This window comes from Molothrus aeneus, chromosome 2 (genome assembly GCF_037042795.1).
Source record: "Molothrus aeneus isolate 106 chromosome 2, BPBGC_Maene_1.0, whole genome shotgun sequence".
In the NCBI taxonomy this organism is placed as follows: domain Eukaryota; kingdom Metazoa; phylum Chordata; class Aves; order Passeriformes; family Icteridae; genus Molothrus; species Molothrus aeneus.
Genome location: NC_089647.1, coordinates 28,204,627 through 28,228,029, shown reverse-complemented (window position 1 = coordinate 28,228,029; position 23,403 = coordinate 28,204,627). Strand labels below are relative to the sequence as shown.

Sequence of the window (23,403 nt, the reverse complement as noted above, 5' to 3'; positions counted from 1 at the left end):
CCGCCCGCCCGTCGTCAGGCTGCGGCCCGCGGGGTCCCGCCGGTTCCTCCCGAGCCAAAAGTCGGGAGGGGGCACGGGCGGCTCCTTGCCGCGGCGCTCGGCCCTGGTGTCCCCGCTCCTCCCAGGATGCTGGCGGCGTGCGGCATGCAGCGGTGCCACCAGGAAGCGCTCAAGAAGAACCGGGTGATGCTGGCCAAGCAGCTGGTGTTGAATGTGCTGGTGGAGCACATGGTGGAGAAAGACATCATCACCACGGAGATGGTGGAAATGATACAGGTACGCTGGTTGTCGCCTGCGCCGTGAGCTTTGTGTCTGGCTGAGCTCGGTGTCGCTCCTTGCAGCGGCAGCATGGAAAAGCTCACCTGTTACCTGCACCTTGCAGTGGGATTGCACTCCGAGGACCTGCAGCGTGCAGGAGAGCTGTAAGGTGCTTTTGTAGAAAGGCAAAGTGCATTTCCTCTTGAGGTTTCCCTGCATTCTGGTGTGCAGTTGCAGCAGGCTGCATTTAGTGCATCGGATGGTAGCTTCCAGTCCTTTATTGTAGTTTTGTGCTTATCTTTTTCCTTCCACGTATAGAAGCGGGAATAATACGTATTTCCAAAATAATACTGTGAAAATAAGTAAATTAATACGTTATGTACCGGTTTGTTGTGGCACCTTCCACATAAAGAATTGGTGCTTCCTGTATGTTTTTGTGAATTGCGTGAATTGCATTGCAAGGCTCAAGGCTCACTGTCAAATTAACAAATGCTGCTTGTTTGTAGGCTTCTGTTACTTACTCTGTGCAGTGGGTGCTGTGGGGAGAAGTCATTGGAAATAGCTTGGGATTCCGGCCAGAGGGATGGTAATGCACAGAACACTGTGCAGGATGAGCTGCAGGTCTTCAGAGAGAGCAGGCTGGAAAGGAAGAGGTTGAAAATGCACAAGTGCGTGTCAGGGCTCAAGTAAGGAATCTGAGGGGGTTTTTAGTCCCCTAGCAAACTTCATCATCCCATAATAAAGAATGGATGCTGAAAAATAGGATTATGAACTATTTTCTGGGTATGAGTGTAGAAAATGTAAACCTGAGACTGATAAGGTTTTGATAGCAGTGAAAAGATAACTTCCTGAGTAATTTTGAGTCATTATCAAAGATAATGTGAATCACTTTGCGTACTTTGACGCGGTGTCAAAGATAATATTAGATGCCTCATGGGGCCTGTCAAGGATATCAATGCTGAATTGTGGGAGCTCCAGGCAGTCTCACCTGAAATAGCTCCAATCCCTAGTGGAAGAGAACAAAGATACCATGAAACAGTGCAAGCCAGAGAGTGAATCAAAGACTTCTCCAGGTTTGGGCTGGAGTAGCTAATTTCTTCATAGTAGCTGCTATGGGGCTGTGTTTGGGATTTGTGCTGGAAACAGTGTTGTTGATTTCGAGGTGTTTTAGTTATTGTTGAGCAGTGCTGACCCAGAGCCAAGGCCTTTTCTTCTCACCCCACCCCACCAGCAGTGCTGGAGGTGCGCAGGAAACTGGGAGGGGCCACATCCGAGACAGCTGACCCAAGGGATATCCCACTCCCTTTGGTGTCGTGGTCAGCCTGTAAAGGTAGGGGATGAAGAAGGAAGGGGAAACTCTGAGTTACAGAGAATGGTGCTAATGATGCCACGATCTTGGGTTTAATCCCTGTACAGGCCATTCACTTAGAAGTTGCACTCAATGGTACTTGTGGGTCCCTTCCCACTCAGAATATTCTGTGAGTCTAAGTCACCATTGTGAGTGATGGAGTCCTGCTGTCCTTGGAATGGCTGAACTCCTGCCTGCCAACAAGAATTAGTGGGTGAATTCTTTGTTTTGCTTCGTGCATGTGGCTTTTGCTTAACCTATTAAACCATCTTTATCTGGACTTTTCTCACTTTTATTCTTTGGATTCTCCCCACCATTCCACCTGGGGAGGAGGTAACTGAGTGTCTGATGCTTAGCAGCCCACAGGGCTTAAGCAACAACATTGCTCAAGTGTGAATGGTGAGTAGGGGTTGGGCTTTTGGTGGCCTGCACTTCGGTCGCCCAAGGGGGAGCAGAGAAGAAAAGGGGAAAAAAAATCCTCTCAAACATAAGGTAATGGCAGGGAAAGTACTCTTTTTGGCAAGGTGCTGTTGTAGGTTAAAAGTATTAAACCGAGACAGAAGAGAGGAAGCCTAAAGGAATCTTCCCTTCCACATGTAATTGAGTAAAAGGGAATGCAACAATACTTAGCAATGGATTATCAGTAAGGAGAAAGGTGTTATGATGGATAAGTCAGGTAAAGAGTAATAGCTTGGTGGAAATATTATGCCTAATACAATAAGCACACCTAACTAAGTGCTTAAATGCATATAAATAGCAGTAGCAGCCTGAGCAAGAGAGCAGAGTGACTTGAACTGCTGTTTCAGGGCATTGATCTGGAAATTGCAACAAAAATAGAAATATGGCAGAGGTAGAAGGAAAGCTGGATCTGCAGAATATGGATTGTACTAGAAGGATAAAAATGAAGGGAATGTTTACTGAATACTCCTAGACATAACAGTGCTATGGAGAAAGAATAAAGTGCATTAAAAAAACAAAAGAATCACTGGAGTGGAAAACACTTTGTCTTACCTTTGATCTTCCTGTAGTAGGTCTGTGAATTTTTAATATTCTTCCTGTCTCTGGCAAATGTGAGCACAGGTCTTAGAAGTGCTGTTAAGTAGCCTGTTATTGTAAATGTATTGTGATGCTGATTGCCAGGTACCTTAATGGAAACAGGAGGAGCCAAATGCCATTGTCTGATGAAAGAGAATAGATTCTCCTGGATATTATAACTGGCTGGTTCTATATATATCGTCCTGCACCCTCAATAAGTCAGGAAATCAAGATCTGGATAAATAGTTATGATAAATAGTTATGTTCTAAATAATCTTTTCTTAAAAAGACAACAGTTACACTGGTTCTGTTGGCTTGATTTAAGCTAAACAAAAGAAGAAAATGGAAAATTTTCTGGAAACAGAAAATTCTGAAAATAGAGCATTTAAATAAATTTCTGTAATCTAAGGAAAGTGAAGTAAATCAAGGAGCTCAGGGAGATGAACCATGACATTTTTTCCAAGTATGAGGTGTCAAACCAGTGAAACTTTACCACAAGTAAGAAAAAGATGGGAGGGGGAGTGTGTTCCAGAAAGAGCCACTGAAGGCAAAGGTGGTTGAACTGGATGAGGAGCTCACAAGGAATATGAAGAGTAAGTAGAGAGTTTATAGGTGTACAGCATTGGTTGGAGAAGAATCAGCAAATAGAAGCTGCTTCCTTTGATGTCTGAAATGTGGGGAGATAGTAGGATCTGACAGTATTGAATTTAAATTGGGTCATTCAGAAAGATACTAAACCGTGTGAAGTTTTTTCCACAGTATACATTTTCAATAAAGTGTAAAGAAAAAAAAATTGTGTTTGCTTTGTTGTGAAAATTATGTTATGATTATCTAGGTGAAAACCCAGAAGAGGGGGGTTTCAAACACAGGGGAAAAATTATTCTGGCAGTGAAGTGGGACAGTGGAAACAGCTGTTTTTAAGGCAAGCTCCAACATCTACTTGTATAAATGCTTGTTGGAGCATCAGATGTTCTTCCAGAGCTCTGAGATGGACTTTTAAAATTGCAGATATGGTAGCAAGAGCTTTCTTGCTTTTTAAACAAGTTGAGTACTCTGTACTGTAATCAAAAACTGAGATGTTTTATATAAAAAGATTTAAATACTCTGTTGATCAGTAGACAGTAATGAAGGGATCATAGGTTTTGACAAGTGACATAAATTTGATTAGGATATTTATCATTTATCAATTTTATATGCTTTTTCTATGGATTCTACAGGTGTATAATAAGACTAATATGGAATTTTGACAGGACTTCAGAATTTATTTACAATTAGTTTCTGTTATGTAGATTATCAAACCCATCTGTGAGGGGAAAGAAATAAATTAGGGATGTATTGGGAAATAAAATGAAAGAAGTGTCTTATTAACCTCTGAATGTTTGCTGAACATTATTTAGCATAACCTAAATGTGATATTGAAGATGAAGTCATATCAGGAAGCACAGCCCTTTAAGTGTTTAAGGAAGCATTAAGGAAGAAGACTGCTAAAAGCTGACTGCTGTGCATACAAAGTGCAGAATATGAACATTCTGGAAATTCTTCAACTTTTCAGTAAAACTAATGTTCTGGTTCTTGAGGTCAGCTTATATTTTAACTATCATTTATGGCTTAGAGTCACAGACTGTGAAAAAGATGAATGACCCAAAACAGCTGCAGAAAGGAAGAAAAATTCATTAGATACATAAAAAACAAGTCTCAACCTACTTTACTAGTTACAATAAAATTCAGTGAGCTTACAGCAAGATACAAATATATGGAGGTGGTTATTTTCAACGACTAATGGAGCAGTGTTACCAGGAGAAAGGAGCCTTCATACTTCTGGGAAGGCACAAGTAAAACATTATTATTGGCAATTCTAGTCAATAGTATTCTGAAATTCAGGATCCTGTGGGAATAGGCAAAGGTACATACACTGCTAAGGGAAAGAGGCCATTTATGGAAGAAAGTTTGTTTCCTGTAGCAAATCAAGACCAATTTATAGAAAGGAGTTTGATAAATAAGGGAAAGGACAGAACACTGAAGTCAGGAAACAGTTGATAAAAATAAATGCTCTTAGTCATGAATGAATATAGGTCTGAAATTCTAAATAGATTCATAAACATTGGATCAACAAGATTTTGCAATATCCTCCCAAATGATGTGTTAGGGCAAAAACCAGACTATGTTTGACACTGAGCTTGATAATTATGAATGAAACCAGATGATGTGATATCTTTTGTAACAGAAGATTTCCACATTTACTCAAGGCTTCTTTTTTTTTTTTTTTATTTTCCTGTGATTGCTGTATTGTTAAGCTTTAATTATGTGTAACTCATCAGCTATTCCCAATCACCCACCAAAAGGAGAGATCTTGGATCTAAGTGATAATTAAAACAATATAGGATTAATTCCAAATAAATAAAATTTATTTCTGATATCTAGTATTTTGGTACGTGATTTTTGGTGTGATTTAGATTTCACAGGGAAGGGTATTGTTTTATAAATTACACATTTTGTTGGGAAATACCTGTTAATATTCCAACAATTAGAACTTCTTGGCACTGCTTCATTTTTTGATGTTTACTTTTTCACATATACTAGTGTATATTGCTGCATTGGTCTAAGTATTCATCTGTACATAGGAAATGCCATTCTGGAACTGACTGCATATAGTGTTTTACTTAATGTTTTCTGGAGGATTTGACTATCTGTGTGAGACCATAAACTATTGGACAGTAGTGGGAGCATGTTTTTGACTTTGTGTATTCAGTGAGGAGAAGTCAATACTATTCCAGCAGTAACTGGAAGTAAAATTTTAGAGATAATATGGTGTATTAGTGTGTGTGGTCATGTGTGAGTTGCTGGCTTGTTGCGTTGTCATATACTCTTGAGGAAATTGGAACAGAGGAGTGTGAATGAAATCAACTAGGAAGAGTGTAATAGTGGTTCTAGCACAGCTAAGCATAGTGGTGAAATGTTTTTCTGAAATAAAAAGAGTTGTTCTGATAATTCATTGCAAGTTAATTATGTCTGGTGTTACTTGAGTATGGATTTTGATTTTTTTTTCCCTCTGGGTTCAGGCCAAGTCTGGGAGCTTTGACCGAAACGTGGAATTCCTCAATTTGCTGCCCAAGAGAGGCCCTAATGCCTTCTCAGCCTTCTGTGAAGCTCTGAGAGAAACCCAGCAGCAGCATCTGGAGGCAGTGATCCTGAAGACAATGTCCAACCTGAGCCACGAGATTGCAAGGGTACAGCAGTTTTTAAAAAATAGGATGGATGGCTTGCATTTCAGATTGGGTTTGGGCACAAAAGGAGCTTTATCAAATGGGAAAAACTCAATTGTTTACAAAGGATAGAATGGTTTGGTTGTAAGTTGAAATTTGTAGTAGCCCTAGCAAAAGCAGAGAGGAAGAAACTTGGGAAGAAGAGAATTTTCATAAAGAATCACAAGATGGTGGAGGTTGGAAAGGGCCTCTGGAAGTCATCTCTTGCAACTTCCCTGCTCAAGTATTACCTTCAGTAGGCTTCCAGAGTCACATCCAGGCAGTTTCTGAATATCTGCAAGGATGGAGACTGCAGCCTCTCTGAGAAACCTCCTCCAGTGCTCAGGCACCTCCCAATAAAAAAGCATTTCCTGATGTTTAAGAGGGAGTCTCCTGTGTTTCAGTTTGTGCCCATGGCCTCTGGGTCTGTCACTGGGCACCACTGGAAAGAACCTGGCTCTGTCCTCTTTGTGCCCTCCTTTCAGGTATTCATACACATAGATAAGTTCCCCTTGAGTGGGATAAGGGATCACCTCCCTTCATCTCTTCTGCTGGCGTCACTCCTCCTGATGCAGCCCAGGGTACCAGCTGCCTTTGTGCCAAGGGTGCACTGCTGGCTCCTCTTTGGCTTGGCAGCACCCAAGTTCTTTTCTGCCAAGCTGCTTCCCAGCTGGGTGGCCCCCAGGATATATTGGTGCCCCAGGCACAGGACCTTGCACTTCTTTTTGTTGAACTGCATGAGGCTTGTTCTTCAAGCCTCACTGTTCTTACATCCAACAAGTTCTTAATGGATGTGTAATCAGTAATCCAAAAATTGAAAGGGAAGTATTTTTTTTCTCTGAACTTTTTTGGTTTAGTTTTCAGTGATTGTCTGAGTAGACTCTTAAGGAAACAAATACTTGTATTTCTTTCTTCTGTTATTTTTTTCACCTTTTCACTTTGTGTACTTAGTGTTGTACTAAAGGAAGAGTTTGGGAAAGATTCCATGTTCTTAGTGCATTGGCAAGGATGGAAACTCTCAGTAAACATATTTTATACAAAGGAAGGGAGAGCAAATACTTCTGAACAAGTGTTTCCTTATTAAAATGTAAAATTTATTAGACTACCCTTTTAATTTTTTGTTTTGCATTTTTCTTTACTATACAATCAATCAAATCTTGACAGCAAACAAAAATAGAGGAATCACCAGACAATTCAAGTTCTTGTTAAAACCGAGAAAACTAAGATGACCCCAGTGTAAAGATTCTAAACTGAGGATTTGGGTAGAAGTGCAGATGATCAAAGAAGGGGAGGAGTCTTGCATTGAGAGGAAGTGCTACTGCTGTCCTGTCATGATGTTTCTTTTGGAAGTGACCAGAATATTATAATTCAGTCATTTTTATGTGTATATAAATGCATGTATCTTTTCTTCCATGATACCTTCATCTTTGTACTGTAGAGAAAAAAAAAAAAAGCTATTTTATGCTACTCTTTTTTTATGGATTTATTGATGTCTTGTAGCTTGAACACTGTCATGAGTCAGATCTTCCGTACCCTACCAGTGAGTCCTGTAATTCAAAGAGACCCCGTTGGCTTGGTGAGTTGTACGTGATTTGCTACCTGTTGGCTCCTGGCAATTTCTTAATACTGTCTTAATTTGATGGTAGAAATAAGCTTGCCACCACTTTGCTCATCCCAGGAATGCAAACTTGATAGTAAACTATGTTATAATTAAAGAGGGTGCTTTATAGCATATGGGAAGAGACAACCAATACGTGTTTCTTGTTAGCTTTATTTATTCTTAGGGGGCACTTTTTTGCTTAAAACAGTACATGTCAGTAAAATTCTAGTTTTTGCAAAGATTTTCTTTAAGATTTGTAATAGAATTTCATTGAGCTAGTGCTCTGATAAGATACTGACTTCAGGCAGTATTTCTTAACCAAGACTTCCTTCTTAAAAAATTAGTTTAAGGCCTTTTATGTGTTATCTGGGTCCAACTTGCTTTTCTTTAGCTTCCGTCAAGTGCAGGAAATCAGCTTCTCCTTAACATGCATTTCCAGCCTAGGCCAGGGGTCTAGTCTAACAAACATTGGTTGGAATGAATCTCCTTGCTAGTTTTATGTTGCTTCTGGTAATGCCTGGAGTACTTTTTCCCTAACCACAGGTTTACCCTTATGCTGGTTACTAGGAGCTCTCTCTGGTGTTAAAGAACAAGTGTCTAATTTTTGGAAACTTTTTTTATTTATGTGCAAGGGTTTTAGGTTGGGTTGTTTTGATTTTTTTAGAGCATATGTTCCTCCAACCAGGAAAGCCATGCCTCAAAAGGCTGAAAGAGGATTTCAGAAGAGCTCGTGAATGTCATTAGCTCAGTTTCTTCGGTACAGAGGAGTGAGTGTCTGCAAATGGCAAATAGCTGATTATCATTCCCCTCATCTGCTGTTATCCAGAGGAAAGTGTTCAGAGGCAGATTAAAAAAAGAAAAGGGATTTGCACTTTATGAAAGTTAAAATTGTCTCGTTTGATCACTTATGCATGTGTTCAGCATGGGAGGCCTTTTATGACAGGAAAGAACTATTCTGTTTGAAATTTTCTAGCAACATTTCGTCAGCCAAACTCTGAAAGTAAGAACATACTGTGCAAAACAGCAGAAAGCACAAAGATCTTAAATTAGATGAGAATTCTGTTTTCATACTCTGTAGTCTAGGCGTTAGATAAGGCTAACCCACATACAAGCAAAAATAAAAGCTGTCAGTTAAAATAAATAAAGCAAGTATACTGTTACAGTACTTTGTTTTCTCTTCTGTGTTTCATTTTGTGTCAGTAGGCCCTGATAAAACAAAATTTTTGGAGGTGTAAAATGTGCATAAATGAATATAGTTGAGGATATGCAAGTTACTACCTTAATACAGAGGTTTTGTGTCTGAAATTTTAAATTTTTATTAATATATTTGGCTTTGCACAGAACCAATAGAGCATTCCTTGGATAATGGAGATGGTCCCTCAATTCCTCCAGTGAAGTATTGCACTCCTGAATTTTATCACAATCATCAGCACTTGGTAAGTTGTTGGCAGAGAAAGTCTTTAAGATGTGAGATGTTTGGATCTATCAGCTGAACATGTGCCACTTAAAATTGGGTTGAAATGCTTCACTGGGATGCAGATCAGAGTTGTGCTATTTGTGTAAATGAAAGGTGTTACCAGTCGTGCTCCATTTGATGTGATTCTCATTTACAAGTGTCAAGAGATCCCGAAAAGTTCTGTAACTCTAAACAAATCTCTGCCTCTGTTTTTTTTGATCATGAAGAGCTTGGTGGAATGACTTCTGTACTATTGCTCTCTGTGAGCTGTCAGTATTATTGCCTCAAGTTTATTTTTCTGTGTCCTCATTTTCTCTAAGTTGACAAACCCTCTAAATCACTGTAAGATAGTAGAACTGTGTTTTCAGCTGGTAAGTTGGCTGTTTTAAATGTCAGCTGTACCCAATAGAATCCTTAGGCTTAAGAACCAGATCAGGATTATGTGCTAGAATTCTACCTGTGGGTAGAACAATTTGAATTTCTAATCTTCTGCTGCAGTATTTGAAGTTATATATGTAATCTAATTCCTTTTTGTTAATTCTGTCTGTAAATAGATTGGTGGGATGGGCTTAAGGAAAAATTACTTTGTGTTGTGGGATAAACACTTCCTTAGGGTTATATAATGTCAGAGGCTCTATGTGTAATGAAACAGGTTTTGTTTGTGTGTTCGTTTTTGTTTGGGTTGGGTTTGGGTTTTTTGGAGCTGTCTGTGGGGGTGACTTGATTAATAAGCAGTGCCAGTGTGAGCTTGACTAGGCTCCTTTTACATCTGTGCCTGCATACACCTTATTTGATATTCTCATTTGGTATTAAATTTTACTTCCAATTTGCAGGCGTGTTAGTAAGTGAATTACTATTGATTTGTTGTTGTTGGAATGGTAGGGACAGAGAGGGAACTTCTCTGTCTTGAAGGCACCCCTCTTAAATTAGTTTTTTTCCTGTTAACCTCTTTTGCCACTTGCACAATTTTGAAGATCAGTGGCTGGCAGTCCCTTGCTGTTGCAATGACACTCATTGGTATTTTACATCTCTGATCCCAACAGCAATTAAGAAATGTTAACTAAATTTTGCATAGTGTTGTCCTTTGTTGGGGGTGACACAAAAATATATGGGGCCCTGCTGGGGTGAGGAAAGGGGAGAAAGTTACCAATATCTAATTCACAGTTTGAAATGGATAAGTTGTGTTTCTTTTGAAATGAGGAATAAGGCAAGGCAGTCTAACTTATTAATAATAGTATTGTAGCATTGTCCGTTGTGGAGGCTGGCAAGCACAGGCATATCAAGTTAGTGTGGAATGATTGCTGTTCTATTCTAACACACCATTATTTCCTTGGGTAGTCTAAATTTACCCATTTTTAATCTTCCTTGCAGGCATACAAGCTGACATCAGAGCCACGAGGCTTAGCGCTGATCCTCAGCAATGTCCGCTTCAGCAGCGAGAAGGACCTGGAATATCGCACCGGGGGAGACGTGGACTGCGCTTCCCTGCAGATGCTCTTCAGGCATCTCGGCTATCGAGTCACTGTTCTTCATGATCAAACTGCACAGGTAAGGGGGTGATCCCAGTACTTCACAACTGGTGTGCCTGAGGGTTTGTGTCATAGTTGTCTCAAGAGATTCCCTCTGGTACGTAGCTGAGCTTTGAAGATATGAATTATCACTTAAGAACAGAAAATGGGGCTGAACATAATTATATCTGCCCTCATACTGATCCACATGAGAAAGCTTGGAAGGCTGAGCTCTTCCAGTGGATAGTAGTATCACAAAGAACTACAAGAGGTATTATTCTAGTCTGACCCTAGTGCAAGGAGGAAGACTTTTGAGACCACTCCTGGCATGTGTGTTAAAAACACAAATTAATGAAGTCTCCAATTTACTATAGATAGACTTTTCCAGTGTTCTCTCCTAAAAGTTAAACTTTGCAAATAATTGATGTAGTCTTTGCTGTTGTGATGTTTTCATGTCCTTTCACTGGTGAAGTCAGTTGGCATCCCATTCATCAGTCTGTCTGTGCAGCTCAGTTCCACTCTTTCAGTCTTCACTAAAAACGTGTATGTGGAGATGCTGGATTTTTCACTTAGGAAAATTGGTTGTGTTCCATGGCTAACTTAATCAAGCCACTCTCCCTAGGAATGCAATTGCTGTCTTCTCCAGCATCATTTGATCTTAGTCCTTTTAAATCCCTATGAATTCAAGTGATACAGGACCTGTTAAAGAGTGTTTTATTCAAGAACAGAGCTTTTGCAACATTGATAGAACATATTTGCATCTGTCATGTTGTCAGTTCCTTAAGTTTTCCAGTTTAAATTTTGAATTGACCACTAGTGTCTGAATGCCTTAAGTCCCAGAGAATGTATCTGTTAAGCTGCTCCAACATCCCAGCCAGATTCCAGTGTCAGTGTAAAATATCACTTGTAAAATATCACTCTGCAAAATATCGCTTGGTTTCCTCTGTTGGCCTAAGTGATTCCTGCTTTACAGTGTTATATTTAGGACTGAATATTGCATAAAAGAAGAATATTTTGCCTTTTTTTTAATAGTACATGTGTTTTTCATGTAAATTTGAGGGGTGAGGGGTTTTTCTTTGTTACAAGGAAAGCCATTTGTGTTCTTCCCAGAAAATTGATTCACTTTCCCTATGGAAGTTTGGAAAACATTGAATTTTTTTTTCCTGTTCTAGGAGATGCAGAATGCATTGGAGAGATTCTCCAAGCTGCGAGATCATCGAGATGTGGATTCCTGCATTATAGCTCTGCTTTCCCATGGTGTGGAGGGTGGGGTTTATGGCAGTGATGGCAAAGTACTACAGGTATGTTGCTGAGTCCCGATCTCTTGTTGTAGGTTATCTCCAGGAAAGTAACAATGTTCAAAAAGAAAAAAGAAAAAAAAAAAAGATTGAGGATTCACATATTTTAAAACAGAAAAAATAAGGGCTGGAGGGAAAAAAGGACAGGGGGAGGTCTAGAAAATGAAAAATGGCAAGTAGGAGAATTTATCTCTCTGTATGAATACTAGGTAGAGTTCATGAACCTGGAGAGAGGGTGGAGAACGGGATGTGTTTGTCACACACTGAGTTTGCAGATAAAGGAGAGGATTACCAAGACTGGTGAGGTAATAAGCAAAAGACAGGGAAGCAAGGTTGAGACTGGGTTTGGCTTACAGAAGGCTACAGTGAAGAAATTTCCTCTCTTTCTTCTCTCAGTTGCAGGAGGCTTTCCGGCTCTTTGATAATGCAAACTGCCCAAATCTCCAGAATAAGCCCAAAATGTTCTTTATTCAGGCCTGCCGGGGAGGTGAGTGCCCAAACACTGAAAGCCATGCACTTGGCATGCCATTAAGGCTCATTTTGCACACATGCACACCCTCACATTCAACTTGCTGTCAACTTTCCTCTTTGCTTCTCTCAGGTGTAAGTGGGACCCATATTCACCTCCCTCTGCCCTGCTGCTGCCACTGCATCTGTTGCTCTGTAAGTGTCTTTAGCTGTGCATGAGGTGTGTGCATTACCTTGCAGACCCCAGAGCACCTTAGTGACATAAAACTCTGTCATATCCCACTCATACCCCGAGGCTTCCTTGTGCTGTGCCTGCAGGAGGGGGAGTGGGGCACATGATGCACAAATAGCAGCACAGCATGGAGCAGTACACTAGCACTGGAGTCTTGCTGAGGTCCTGTCTTCCTCTAGATCCTTGGGTCCTGTCTTCCTCTAGATCCTTGATGTGTTGTGTCTCTTGTGGTGGTCTCTTGAGCTGTCAGAGTTGGTTCCAATTATTTTTAGGGTCTTGTCTTTTTCCTTTACCTTAGCCTGTTTTCAGCCTCAGATGACCTTTCCTTGCACCCTTTTCCACATACTGATGTTTGAATCTTACATGCTGCTGTACAGAACTCTTTTCATGATTCTTATAGACTTGTTCTTCTTCTGTGCTTTGTGTACGTTTTTTTTAATTTTGCTATTCCTTTTCCTCCCTTTTGTAACTAAACAAACACATCTGTAACTTGCTACCTTTCAGATCTGCTAATGACCAAATTTTTTCCACAAGTATTTGGACTCTGTGAAATTGCAGCTATTCCAAAGTGAAGCTCTGTCTTATAGTTTCTTCTTTGCCATTGTGATAGAGGAGTTTTCCTCATGTGTATGCTTTTCCCCCCTGCTGTTCCCTTGTTTCTCACAGTTGTCTCCCTTCTTTCTCATTTTTAGCAAGCTTTACAGTTTGTCCTCTAGTCTCTACTCTTCTTTAATCCCAATGCAGGGAAAAGCCCAAAGTCTACATGAAGTATTTCAGTGATCAGAAATACTTGATCCTTTTAATCATTTGGGAATATTGTAACATGCATGTTTACAATATGAATTGAATCTGATTGCTTTTCTTGAACAAATGTGAATGTGCAGACTCAGGGTGGAAATAAGTGTAATTAGCCATAATTTTCAGCTGACCTCATTAGGTAATTATGTTTATTTGACTGTAATGTTACCATAAGGAGTCTGTTAAGACTAACAAATCTTGCTTGGCCTTTGTATTCCCAAAAAAATTGCTGTTAAGGAAGAATGGTAAAGCTTGCTGTGCACAACGCTTTAGAACTAGGATATTGCAATAGACAAAGGATTAAGATACTTGAAAAACTGGAAGGAAAATCTCAATTTAATAAAAAAACAGCAAAGAAGACAAAACCCTGCCTTGTCTAACCTCTTTTAAACCTTGATTAATAGCTGGAGGGGAAAGCCAGTTACAAAGTAATTGAATTGTCAACAAAAATGTGTACCCTTTAGACAGCATTAAAAGGATTGTATAAATAGTATTGTCAACTTTGAAATAGTAGTCAATCTATCTGTGCCATGCAGCTTAGCTGGAACTAGTTGAAACAAGGTGAGAAATACATAAGTTATTCTTCCTCTCTAACCTTACATTGTAGGCCTGCTCTGTCTTCTATTAGTGACACATTTTTAAAATGTAGACAAAGAAATATTGGTACAGTCCTAATTCCCAGTGAACTTTTGGCAAGAGTCTACTAAAGAAGTAGTCCACCTGCAGTCATGGATCAAAAACCACTGGCAATAGAAAACAATGGGAAGAGTTTCAGCGTGGCATAAAACGAAATTTTGAAGTTGCTTAGAATCTGCATTTGATGTAGTCCATTCAAAAGAGTGAAAAATTATACTAAAAGCTGGATAGTTAGCAGTTACTTAAATTAATTTGCAGAACAGCTGTCTGGGAGCTTCAGTATAATTTAAACAGACAATCTCTGGCAGTGGTTCTGTAAATTAGAGGTTAAGTACGCAAAGGGTTAGTGCTTTACACATTTTAGTTAAGTTGATAGGAGTGGTGTTTGAAGATATGCATGAGGAAGATTTGTAATTCTGAAGCTTTAATCAAGAAAGTTTTGATTTTATACATAATGGATTGATGACAGTGTGAATAATAGAGTTTGACAGTAAAATTACCTGAGTGTTCTGAAATAAAATGCACTGTGAACAGTACACTAAATTTTTAAAAAGACAGAGAACTGGAAGGATTTTGAGAAGGGTGATGAAGGCATGAAAAAAATGTGGTTAAAAATGAAAAAAATATGCATTGCTACCCTAAGAGATGAGAAAGGAACTTAATTATGAAATTATGAAATTCTGAGCTATGGAGACTTTAATTCTAGGCTGTTTCAGACAATCACACCCCTCCCACTGCTGTTTTCTTTCTAGAGGAAAAGAACAATGTTGCTGACTTATGAACTGACCACTTTCTGAGCATAATTACGAGATGCCACCTGTGCCACTGCCTCTTAAAGGGTTAGAAATCCAAATGTATTATTTAGGCATAAGCTAGCAATAAAAATTGAGAAACATCTTAAGAGGAAAGCCTCTGAAGTGGACACTTAAGCCTTGTAACACTAGACTCTGATTCTGCTGTTAGGAAGTAAGAATATTAGATTCTCATCTTAGAACAAAAGGAAACAAAAAGGCAAAATTGTATGGAAAATCTGTGAAATGTAATTTTAATTTTCTTGCAACACAGCTGGACTATCAAAGTTACCGCCACTAAGCCATTAGTTGAGATTATAATGGAAGCTCTGCATCATGCAGAAAACCAATTGAGAATATCTACACTTGTGTAATACACACTAATGAATCCTGGAAAGAACATTAAATGCTCTCCAGGTTTTAAACTAATCTCCATGGACTGTAGGTCTCTCTCACATTTGGGTTCAGATTATTTTGCATTTTTCTGCTGCACAGTTTATGCTTTTAATTGTAACAAGCAGTATGGTAATCAGGTTTTAGAACTAGGTGAAATACTTTGTCTGGGTTTTCTACATGTCCTGGGTGTAGATCTTAGCAACTAAAATTACAGCTCTTGTTTGAGTTCTGCAGTAAATAGACAGTTAGCATTGCAAAGTGCACTAGACATTTTTGGATATTTCCAAGGTAGGTATGAGTGGAAAATAAAATCTTCATGGGTGGCATCAAATCCTTCCATGAATAGTGGAGAACTACCAGAAACTTCCCTGCTTTCATGGTAATCTCATGATCTGTGCAGGAAGAGGCGGGAGCAGAAATCAGCATGCAGACCATGTCGGGTTAAGCAGGTGCAGCAGTTTTTGGTATCTGCATTAGTTTGTGCAGAAGAACTTTCAGATGAATTTAGAACAGCTGAGAAAGTTTTTGCATTAACTTGAGGCTTTCTGCTTGACAGTAATTGTGGCATTGCTGACTACAAAACTAAGTACAGGAAAGCTACATCCAGTAATTCAGGATAATTTCTTCTCCCTTTCTTCCTCTCCTCGTTTATTGCCACCACAGATGAGTTGGACCAGGGAGTGGATCAAAGAGATGGCAAAGGATGGTCAGATTCTCCAGGCTGTGAGGAAAGTGACGCGAACAAGGAAGAAAGCCTGAAGCTGCGGCTGCCCACGTGCTCGGATATGATCTGTGGATATGCTTGTCTCAAAGGTAATTGTTTGGGCCCCTAATTGCTTGGGCATAAGGAGGTTTCATGTGTCTGCGTTCCCCAGAAGTCTTCATGGTAGGCGCTCTCTCGCCAGGCACGGTGGCTATGCGGAACACCAAGCGCGGCTCCTGGTACGTGGAGGCTCTCACCTCGGTGTTTGCAGAGGACTCCCGACACACCCACGTGGCTGACATGCTGGTGAAGGTGAAGGGCATTTACTCTCCCACTCCTACCTGGGTTTTGAAGGGCCTTCCATTGCTTCAGAATGCTAGGATTAATCTAGTACTATTAAAGCACTTATTCTTGCCTTGTTTGTAGCAAAATTACAATTTTTTCCTCATTCTTATTTACTTATTTATATACAGCTCCATAGGAGTTTAACCAAGTAACGATGCTGTTTCTTTGACTCCTTCTGTTTCATTGGTGTGGTCGCATGGTGAACTTGCGAGTAGAGTTCATATTGCTTGCAAGAATTAGTTTTCTTCTATAGAAATAGGTTTTTTTTAGGTGAGTTCATTCCCTGAACATGCACAAAACAGCTGCAAAATCAGCAATACTCATATAAAGTAAAGTTTGAGAAAGTGGAGAAGAGGGAGTGAAAAAAAACAATGTAACCACAGCAACTTGAGCTGCTGTGGAACTGCACCCTAGTTCTTTATCCTTCTTACAATTAGGGGACTACTTAATGCATTAAACAGAAAAATCTGGGAGTGCAGAAAGTGTCTTTTAAATCCTTCTAGTCACTTGAATTTCTTTACTCTCACACCTAGGTGAATAGGCAAATCAAGCAACGAGAAGGTTATGCCCCAGGCACGGAATTCCACCGCTGCAAGGAAATGTCGGAATATTGTAGCACGCTCTGTCGGGACCTTTACCTGTTTCCTGGCTATCTACCAGGAAAATAACCTTGCCAGCTCTGTTTGAAGAGAGATACTGCCAAAGCTGAACTTCAACTGTGGATATCTGTTTTCACTCTTATGAGCTGTGACATCAGATGTGCAAGCAAGGCGTGCCAGTCTAATTCTTTATGTCCTTTTTTAAAATAAACTGGCAGCTCTCCTTGACCCTGACTCAGTCCAGGGTTTAAAATTCTAATATCCCAATTGGGTGTGTATGTATAGAAAGTGATGGAAAGAGGATCAGCACTGGAACTGGAAAGAAGTGGGAACATCCTTTGGAAGAAGACATAAGGACATTTGTAAACAAAGTGAATGTGAAAATGGAAATGGACTACTAGTACAGTTTTTAAGTTAAGCCTTTCTGAAAGGAAAATCAGTCAAAAGATGCTACTTATCTTATGCTTGTACTTCAACAATTTTAAGTACTTTCTGCATGGTTATTCATCCAGGACAGTCGACTGCTCTGCACATTAGAAAAGGGCTTCTTATGAAGGAGGATCTTCCCCCTCCCTAAAATGGAAGGTTATTGTTCTCAGTACTCAACACTTTCCATTTTGATCACTTACAAGTCTATTTTTCTACATTCCTTCTATAGCCAAGTTATCAAGAGAACTCTAATATATCCCAGATTATCAGCAAAACATGTAGAGACTCAGAAAAATATGCCTGCATAAAATGCCCCAGAAATAGTTTTGAATCTAGAAATTCTAGATTAACTTCCCTTAGTCCCAAGAGTGAACAACTGCATGGAATATTCCTTTTGAGGAATTTGTTTACCATAGTACTTACATGTCACAACAGACATTCACTCCACCAGCTTCTCAGGAGTTTATAAATTGCACTGTACAACTAAAGCCCTGAAGCTCTACAGCCTTGTACATGAGGATCTTTTATCTTTTTAATTAACAAAAATATTCAAGGCAGCTCTTTACAGTCTGAGCATGTTGCTTGGGTTATTTATCACTGCAGTTTTTTTCCCTTTTAAATGAGAGGGAAGAGTTTTATATTATTATCCTATTCTGTGAGTTTTCTTTATTAATCCATGATCATTTAAAAGCATAAACTAGCACTTCTTTTGGAAATTTCTTCCACAGTCTCTTCATGCTGTAATTTGTGTCTTGCTGTGTCCAATTGCAGTTACTCCCACTTGATGTGATGTGGGAGATGGGCATTGTTCTCTTTTTGTGGTAGAGCCTAAATCCTGAGATACTGGATTACATGTGGACTACAGGTGGCTCACTTCAGTCTCAGTCTCTCCATTTTGTAGCGCTAAGTTGGCATAGTTCCTGGCTTTTTTTAATGTAAGTATGGCTTTTAAGATATATTTTTCAGGATAGAATTATGAATGGGAAGCACAAAGGTAAATGGAGGGAGGCTGGAAAACTAGGCATGTGCTCTTTTTATTATTCTGCCTGGTAAATGAAGGCTGTGTTTCCTCCAGCTCACAAGGGTGCAGCATTAATGTGTATCTTGCATTTATCCTACACACAATGTGATGAACAGAACAAGAATCATACTTGCCAATTGGTGCCTTACTCTGAAGTCTAATACACCAGTTTAGGGGCTCGTGTACCTCCCTGGAGTATAAACACTGTCTTCCTGAGTGCTCCCTCTACAAAGTGGTGCAATATTTTACAGATAGCTTTATTGATGAAGCAGTCCATTCTGATGGATTAAATTTCTGTAGGATTGCATCAAGTTGCATTATCACTGCCACTTTTATATATCTTTTTGTACACTTGTATTTTACTGCCTTGAGGTGTCAAAATAAAGAATTTTTGTTTGATTAATCTGCGCGGTGTCTTCCATTTGGAGAATTAGACCCCTGCAGAAATGGAGGTTCTACATAAACAGAATTTTGTGTCATTTCTTGAGATAGGACATCCCAGAGGGGGTTTTGAACTCTCAGGCAGAAGCTTGCTACTTACAGCTGCAACCACTATGAGCTGCTTGTGAATTTTGGTAACTCCCTGGCCAAACAAAGACTGATACATTAATAAGGAGAGATGAGGCAGAACCACCAAGTAGGAGGCTCTTGTTGTGCTTCAGCAGATAAAATACTCACCTTGGGAAAATTTGGGGTTGGTCTTTTTGAAGGAAAAGTTGGTGTCAAAATGAAGAGTTCCTGGAAAAAAGGAGCCTTGGAGGAAGAGGCTGAAAAGAAAGTGAAGATCCCATCAGTCAGAGAGATTCTGGAAGTGGAGGAAGGTCCAGGGGATCAGAAAGCTGCATGGGAAGGAATCCCAGAGAATGCTTAGAGGCTTGATGCATAAAGCCCAAGGCTTGTAGCAGCTGTACACAGAATTTTCTCTTTCCCCTTCACAAACAAGCCATGATCTTACTGCTAGGCGGGGAAGCTGAGATCAAAGTAATGCACCTGTGAGAAAGTCAATTAGTGTGAAATAAGAAGGTAGAAGCTCTGTTCTTGTAAGCTCTAAAAATAATCCCCAGCCTCCAGATCCACTAGAGGTTGCCATTTACCCTGTTTCATCCATGACACCTTGAAGAGTTGTTTCCTGTCTTCTGTGATCTCTTTTTGGTGAAAGAGTACATTGGTTTATTAAAAATATAGAATTCTGATACAGAAAATCTAGTATGATATTAGAACTGGAATGACCAACATCTACCTGTGCAGAAAGTGATTCTAGCAGGCCAGAAGATGAAGTAAACAAGATGTTTGCATTTTCATTGGTAAGTTTGGAGCTACTAGCATAGTTTAAGGAATTACTTTTAATAGCTGGGATAGCATGGCAATGTTAGCAGGTTCACATTTTGTCTGGAAACCAGAAGAATAATGTTGAGGGTTTTATTTGAGATGGGGAGTGAAAACAGTGAACCCAATGTATCCTAAAAATCTTGAGTTGCATGAGAATCACATTTATTAAAAGCACAATTCAGTTAATACAATTTTAATTCTGAACTGGTTTTGTTTCCCTATCTGTGATTACTGATAGATAGTCAAAGATTTGATTTTGTACAAGTAGTCATTAGTCCCCTTAAAAATTAGGATATACAGAATGGTATTGAAAGAGAGCGTATGCTTCCAAAACATCAGAAGGGTTGGCTAAACGTCTCTAATACATCATATAAAATTTATGCCAAGTGAGACTCCTGACATGGACTTCACCTGTCTTATATAATTTGTTCTTACCCCTCAGGGTATAAGAATTCTTCACTATATCACCCCAGTAAATTATTAAGTTAGGAGAAGGAAATGCAAGAAGATACTGTTATGTAATAGGTTATGTCATCAGCGTATGCATACAGAGAACAGTTTCTTTAAAAGGAAGGGAATGAAATGGAAATCTCCAGAGAAGTTACAATCAACTGTTGTCACAGGATCAGCAGCTTTGGTGAGTCTGTTTCACTAGGAATGAGAGCTATGTCCTACTCAGTGCAATTTGGCCTGCTATTGCTGATTTTGCCGCTTCTCATAGAATACTTTTCTGTTGAAGTTTGATATTCTTTTGTTTCTGTTCATCTGCATTTGTTACTTGTTTATGGGACTGCTATGTATAACTTGGTCTTCAGACTGTATTTTTGCATAAACCGTTTTGCCTGCATGCACAAATTCTGAAGATGACATCTGTGTAATTTACTACATATTTCAAAGAGCTCAGAGTTGCACTCAGATTTCTCTGACTTAGAAAAGTCACTGGAATTGCTGTGGTTTAGGCTGTTTTTTTGTGGTTTTTTGGTTTTTAATTTTAATTTTCCTTTGTCACTCCTAAAAGTTTTTATTTGAAGCTGCCAAAAAAAAAGGAGCAACAGTAACACCTGCCATAGAAACCATGTTTTGACAAAGGTAAAGTTCACACTGAATTGAAAAAATAATTGGATTTGGATTTGGATCTGGATCTGGGTTTGTTAGGTTCAGGTGGTAAAGAAAAACACAAACTTAATAGCTGTTGGTATTCAGTCACTTGTAAAGTGACTTAAAGAATGAGAGGGAAAGGTCACACTGAGCATAGGCTTAAGTTTTCTAAATGGATTCACACAGAAATAAACACTTAAGGAATTTTATAAACTGCCACTGCCTCTTGCAAGTCTGGCTTGGTTATTCCTCCTGGCCAGCCCAGAAACCCTGGGCTCCATGCCTTAGCAGCTGACTCAGGACATGTGCTGGTCCCAGCCTAGAGGCTGGAGCAGACACTTCTCCACTCCTGTTTTTAAGACCAGGGTGCCAACACTCCTGGTGTGACCAGTTCCTGGTGCCAAGTCTCCTCACACAGGTCTGAGCTGCAGCATGCCACGCACTCATTTAGTTGGTCCAGAGAGCTGTGGCTGCTCCAGCTACTGTTGCTGAGGCCACACTTGCTTCAGCTCCTGTCCCCAGTCTGCACCCCAATCTGACTGTAATTGCTGGGCCAAATTCACTCATGCCAGTCTCACCAGCTGCTGGCACCTCAAACTTACAGCACTCACATACGTGGGATAATGAGATTTCATGGAAAGATAGTTAAGACAGCATTTAAAATGAAGATAGGACAGACACTGACCAGCCTTGGTTTTCATGAAGGCTGTCCTTTTCCATCTATTCCCCTCATTATTCCTCCCCAGCCATCTTCCTTAACAAGTTTTGCATAGCTCCACAGACCAAGTTCAAATCCTTATGTTCCTTGTTTCCCTCATTGTAATAGTTACAAACTCCAAGCTGGTCCTCTCCAAAGCTGTGAATGTACTTTATTAATGGCCTGTCAAACAGTGACTGCAGACATTTGGTCTTTTGTGTGATCTCTGCTCCCCATTGTCCCTGAGTCCTGGGTGGTTTTATTTCTGGCTTCCCATCTGCATTGGAAAGCTCCCTGACTGGATAACCTTAATAAAGGCATCACTTTCACCTTTCACATGCTTTTACATAACTCATTTTTATTTAGTGGGAGAAACAGCTTAGGAAGTGATGATGCTGCACTAAGTAACTGCTTTCCTAGATATAGAATTTTTCTTTTTCCCTCAATGAAAAGCTTTACAGATATCAGATGATAGGAAAAAAAAACAGTTGTCTGTGAAAAGAACTGTGGCCTATATTATCTGCTCCATTCCCCACAAACTTCTGTGCTTGCTGCTGCCTCAGGGTACAGCAGACAGTAGCTGTGACTCAGCTGAGGACGTAGCTGTTGCCACAGCTGCTCAGTGCTCTGTTTCTCAAGGCAGTAACCCACAGCAGCACCCTGGTTTTGTCCTTTCTACACTCTTAGTTCCTTCTTGCTTTTCTTGTGGCAAGGGCCCAGACACATAAAAGGGCAGGGGGCAAGACCTCTCTACTTTGCACCCCTACAGATGTTCCAGGATCCTCAACAGCCCACAAACTCTTCCTGACAATGCTGTTGAGCAGATTTAATTGGTTTTATGTGTAGAAATTTGGTTAAGGCACAAACTGAAACCCAGGAGGCTCCATCTGACACTTTTTTACCATGAGGGTGCCTGAGAACTGGAAGGAGTTGTCCAGAGGCTGCAGAGTCTCCTTGCTTGGAGATACTCAAAAGCCATCTGAATATGGTCGTGAGCAACTGGCTCTAGAAGGCCCTGGTTGAGTGGGGAAATTGGGCCAGATAAGTTCCAGAGCTCCCTTCCAACCTCAGCCATTCTGTGATTCTGGATATAAAAGATCCTGAGTGTTATCTATGCCAGTGGATGAAGGTTCATGAAGGTACGAAAACTGCAAGGAGTAATGTTTACTTGTGGTGAGGTAATAATGGGTATGCTTGAAGAAAAAAAAAACAGCAATAATGGGTATGCTTGAAGAAAAATTATGTTGAATGTGAGGACAGCATAACAGTAATTCATATAACGAATTGTCTTCCAAGGCCTGCTAGAGAACCTCCTCTCTCAGATGCTGACACTTCACAAAATTGTCCCTGAAAGAGGTTGTGGAAATAATCCTCTTCAAAGTTGCAGGATGGTTCTCTTGTCTGTGATTTTGGTAATTTGTCATTTCCACCCTTCTCTTCCTTAGTCTCTCTCTGCCATCAGTACCAGTTCTTTCTGTGGTTCCCCACCCTTTCCAAATGGAGTGAAGAATGACACTGCCTGAGAGAGGAGGAGGAAACGTTACCTCCTGTTAATTTACTGAGCTGTCCTATTGCCAGGACAGCAGAGAGAGATTAAAGCAGGGAAGCAGACAGAACAGGAGGGGGCAGGGAGTCTCTGGTTACACTCTCCCTCTGTGGCTTTCCCTCACCAGTAACATTCTCTCTCAGGGTGCTCTGAGGGACTTCAGCTGAAGCCTTGTGCCTGTTCCACTCCATGATTTTGCTGGGGAGGGCAGACAGGAGGACATTGCCCTGAACAAGCCCTGCTCCACAGGACATTGTCTCTGGGGATATGACTGGGGATGCCTCTCCAACGAAAGCGTTCCGATACCAAGAAACTCTGGTGAGTACGATACCTGCAGCAGCACAGAACGTTTCCTATGTGACAGCTGGCTTCCCTTCTCTGCTTAAGGGCCTGAAAACTTTCTTTGCCTACAAATATCTTTCCCTGTTTGCATTAGACAAACTACCTGAGACATGTGCCTGAGCACATGCTCCAATAGTGGCTTCCTTCAAGGGAGAATGTGCCCATGTGCTCCTTGAATTCCTAATCCTCAGAGGTGAAAAATTTTCAACACCAGGCAGGTTAAAAAAT

At 40.2% G+C, this 23,403-nt stretch overlaps 1 protein-coding gene across 1 annotated transcript; it reads left to right on the top strand.

Moving 5' to 3' along the window:
* On the top strand, positions 1-18,566 carry CASP2 (caspase 2). Its single transcript, XM_066572229.1, has 10 exons — positions 1-276; positions 5,701-5,868; positions 7,384-7,459; positions 8,825-8,919; positions 10,311-10,487; positions 11,620-11,748; positions 12,142-12,232; positions 15,730-15,879; positions 15,972-16,081; positions 16,648-18,566. Exons 1-10 carry the CDS (start codon positions 127-129, stop codon positions 16,780-16,782), a joined length of 1,281 nt encoding a protein of 426 aa, XP_066428326.1. The 5' UTR covers positions 1-126; the 3' UTR covers positions 16,783-18,566.
* The last annotated feature ends 4,837 nt before the right edge of the window (positions 18,567-23,403 follow it).

Bases quoted from the DNA above. Each gene is read 5' to 3' on its own strand.
- CASP2 (XM_066572229.1), top strand. From the start codon at position 127: ATGCTGGCGGCGTGCGGCATGCAGCGGTGCCACCAGGAAGCGCTCAAG. The intron at 277-5,700 runs GTACGCTGGTTG...CTCTGGGTTCAG, and splicing joins AGATGGTGGAAATGATACAG to GCCAAGTCTGGGAGCTTTGA. The intron at 15,880-15,971 runs GTAATTGTTTGG...CTCTCTCGCCAG, and splicing joins TGGATATGCTTGTCTCAAAG to GCACGGTGGCTATGCGGAAC.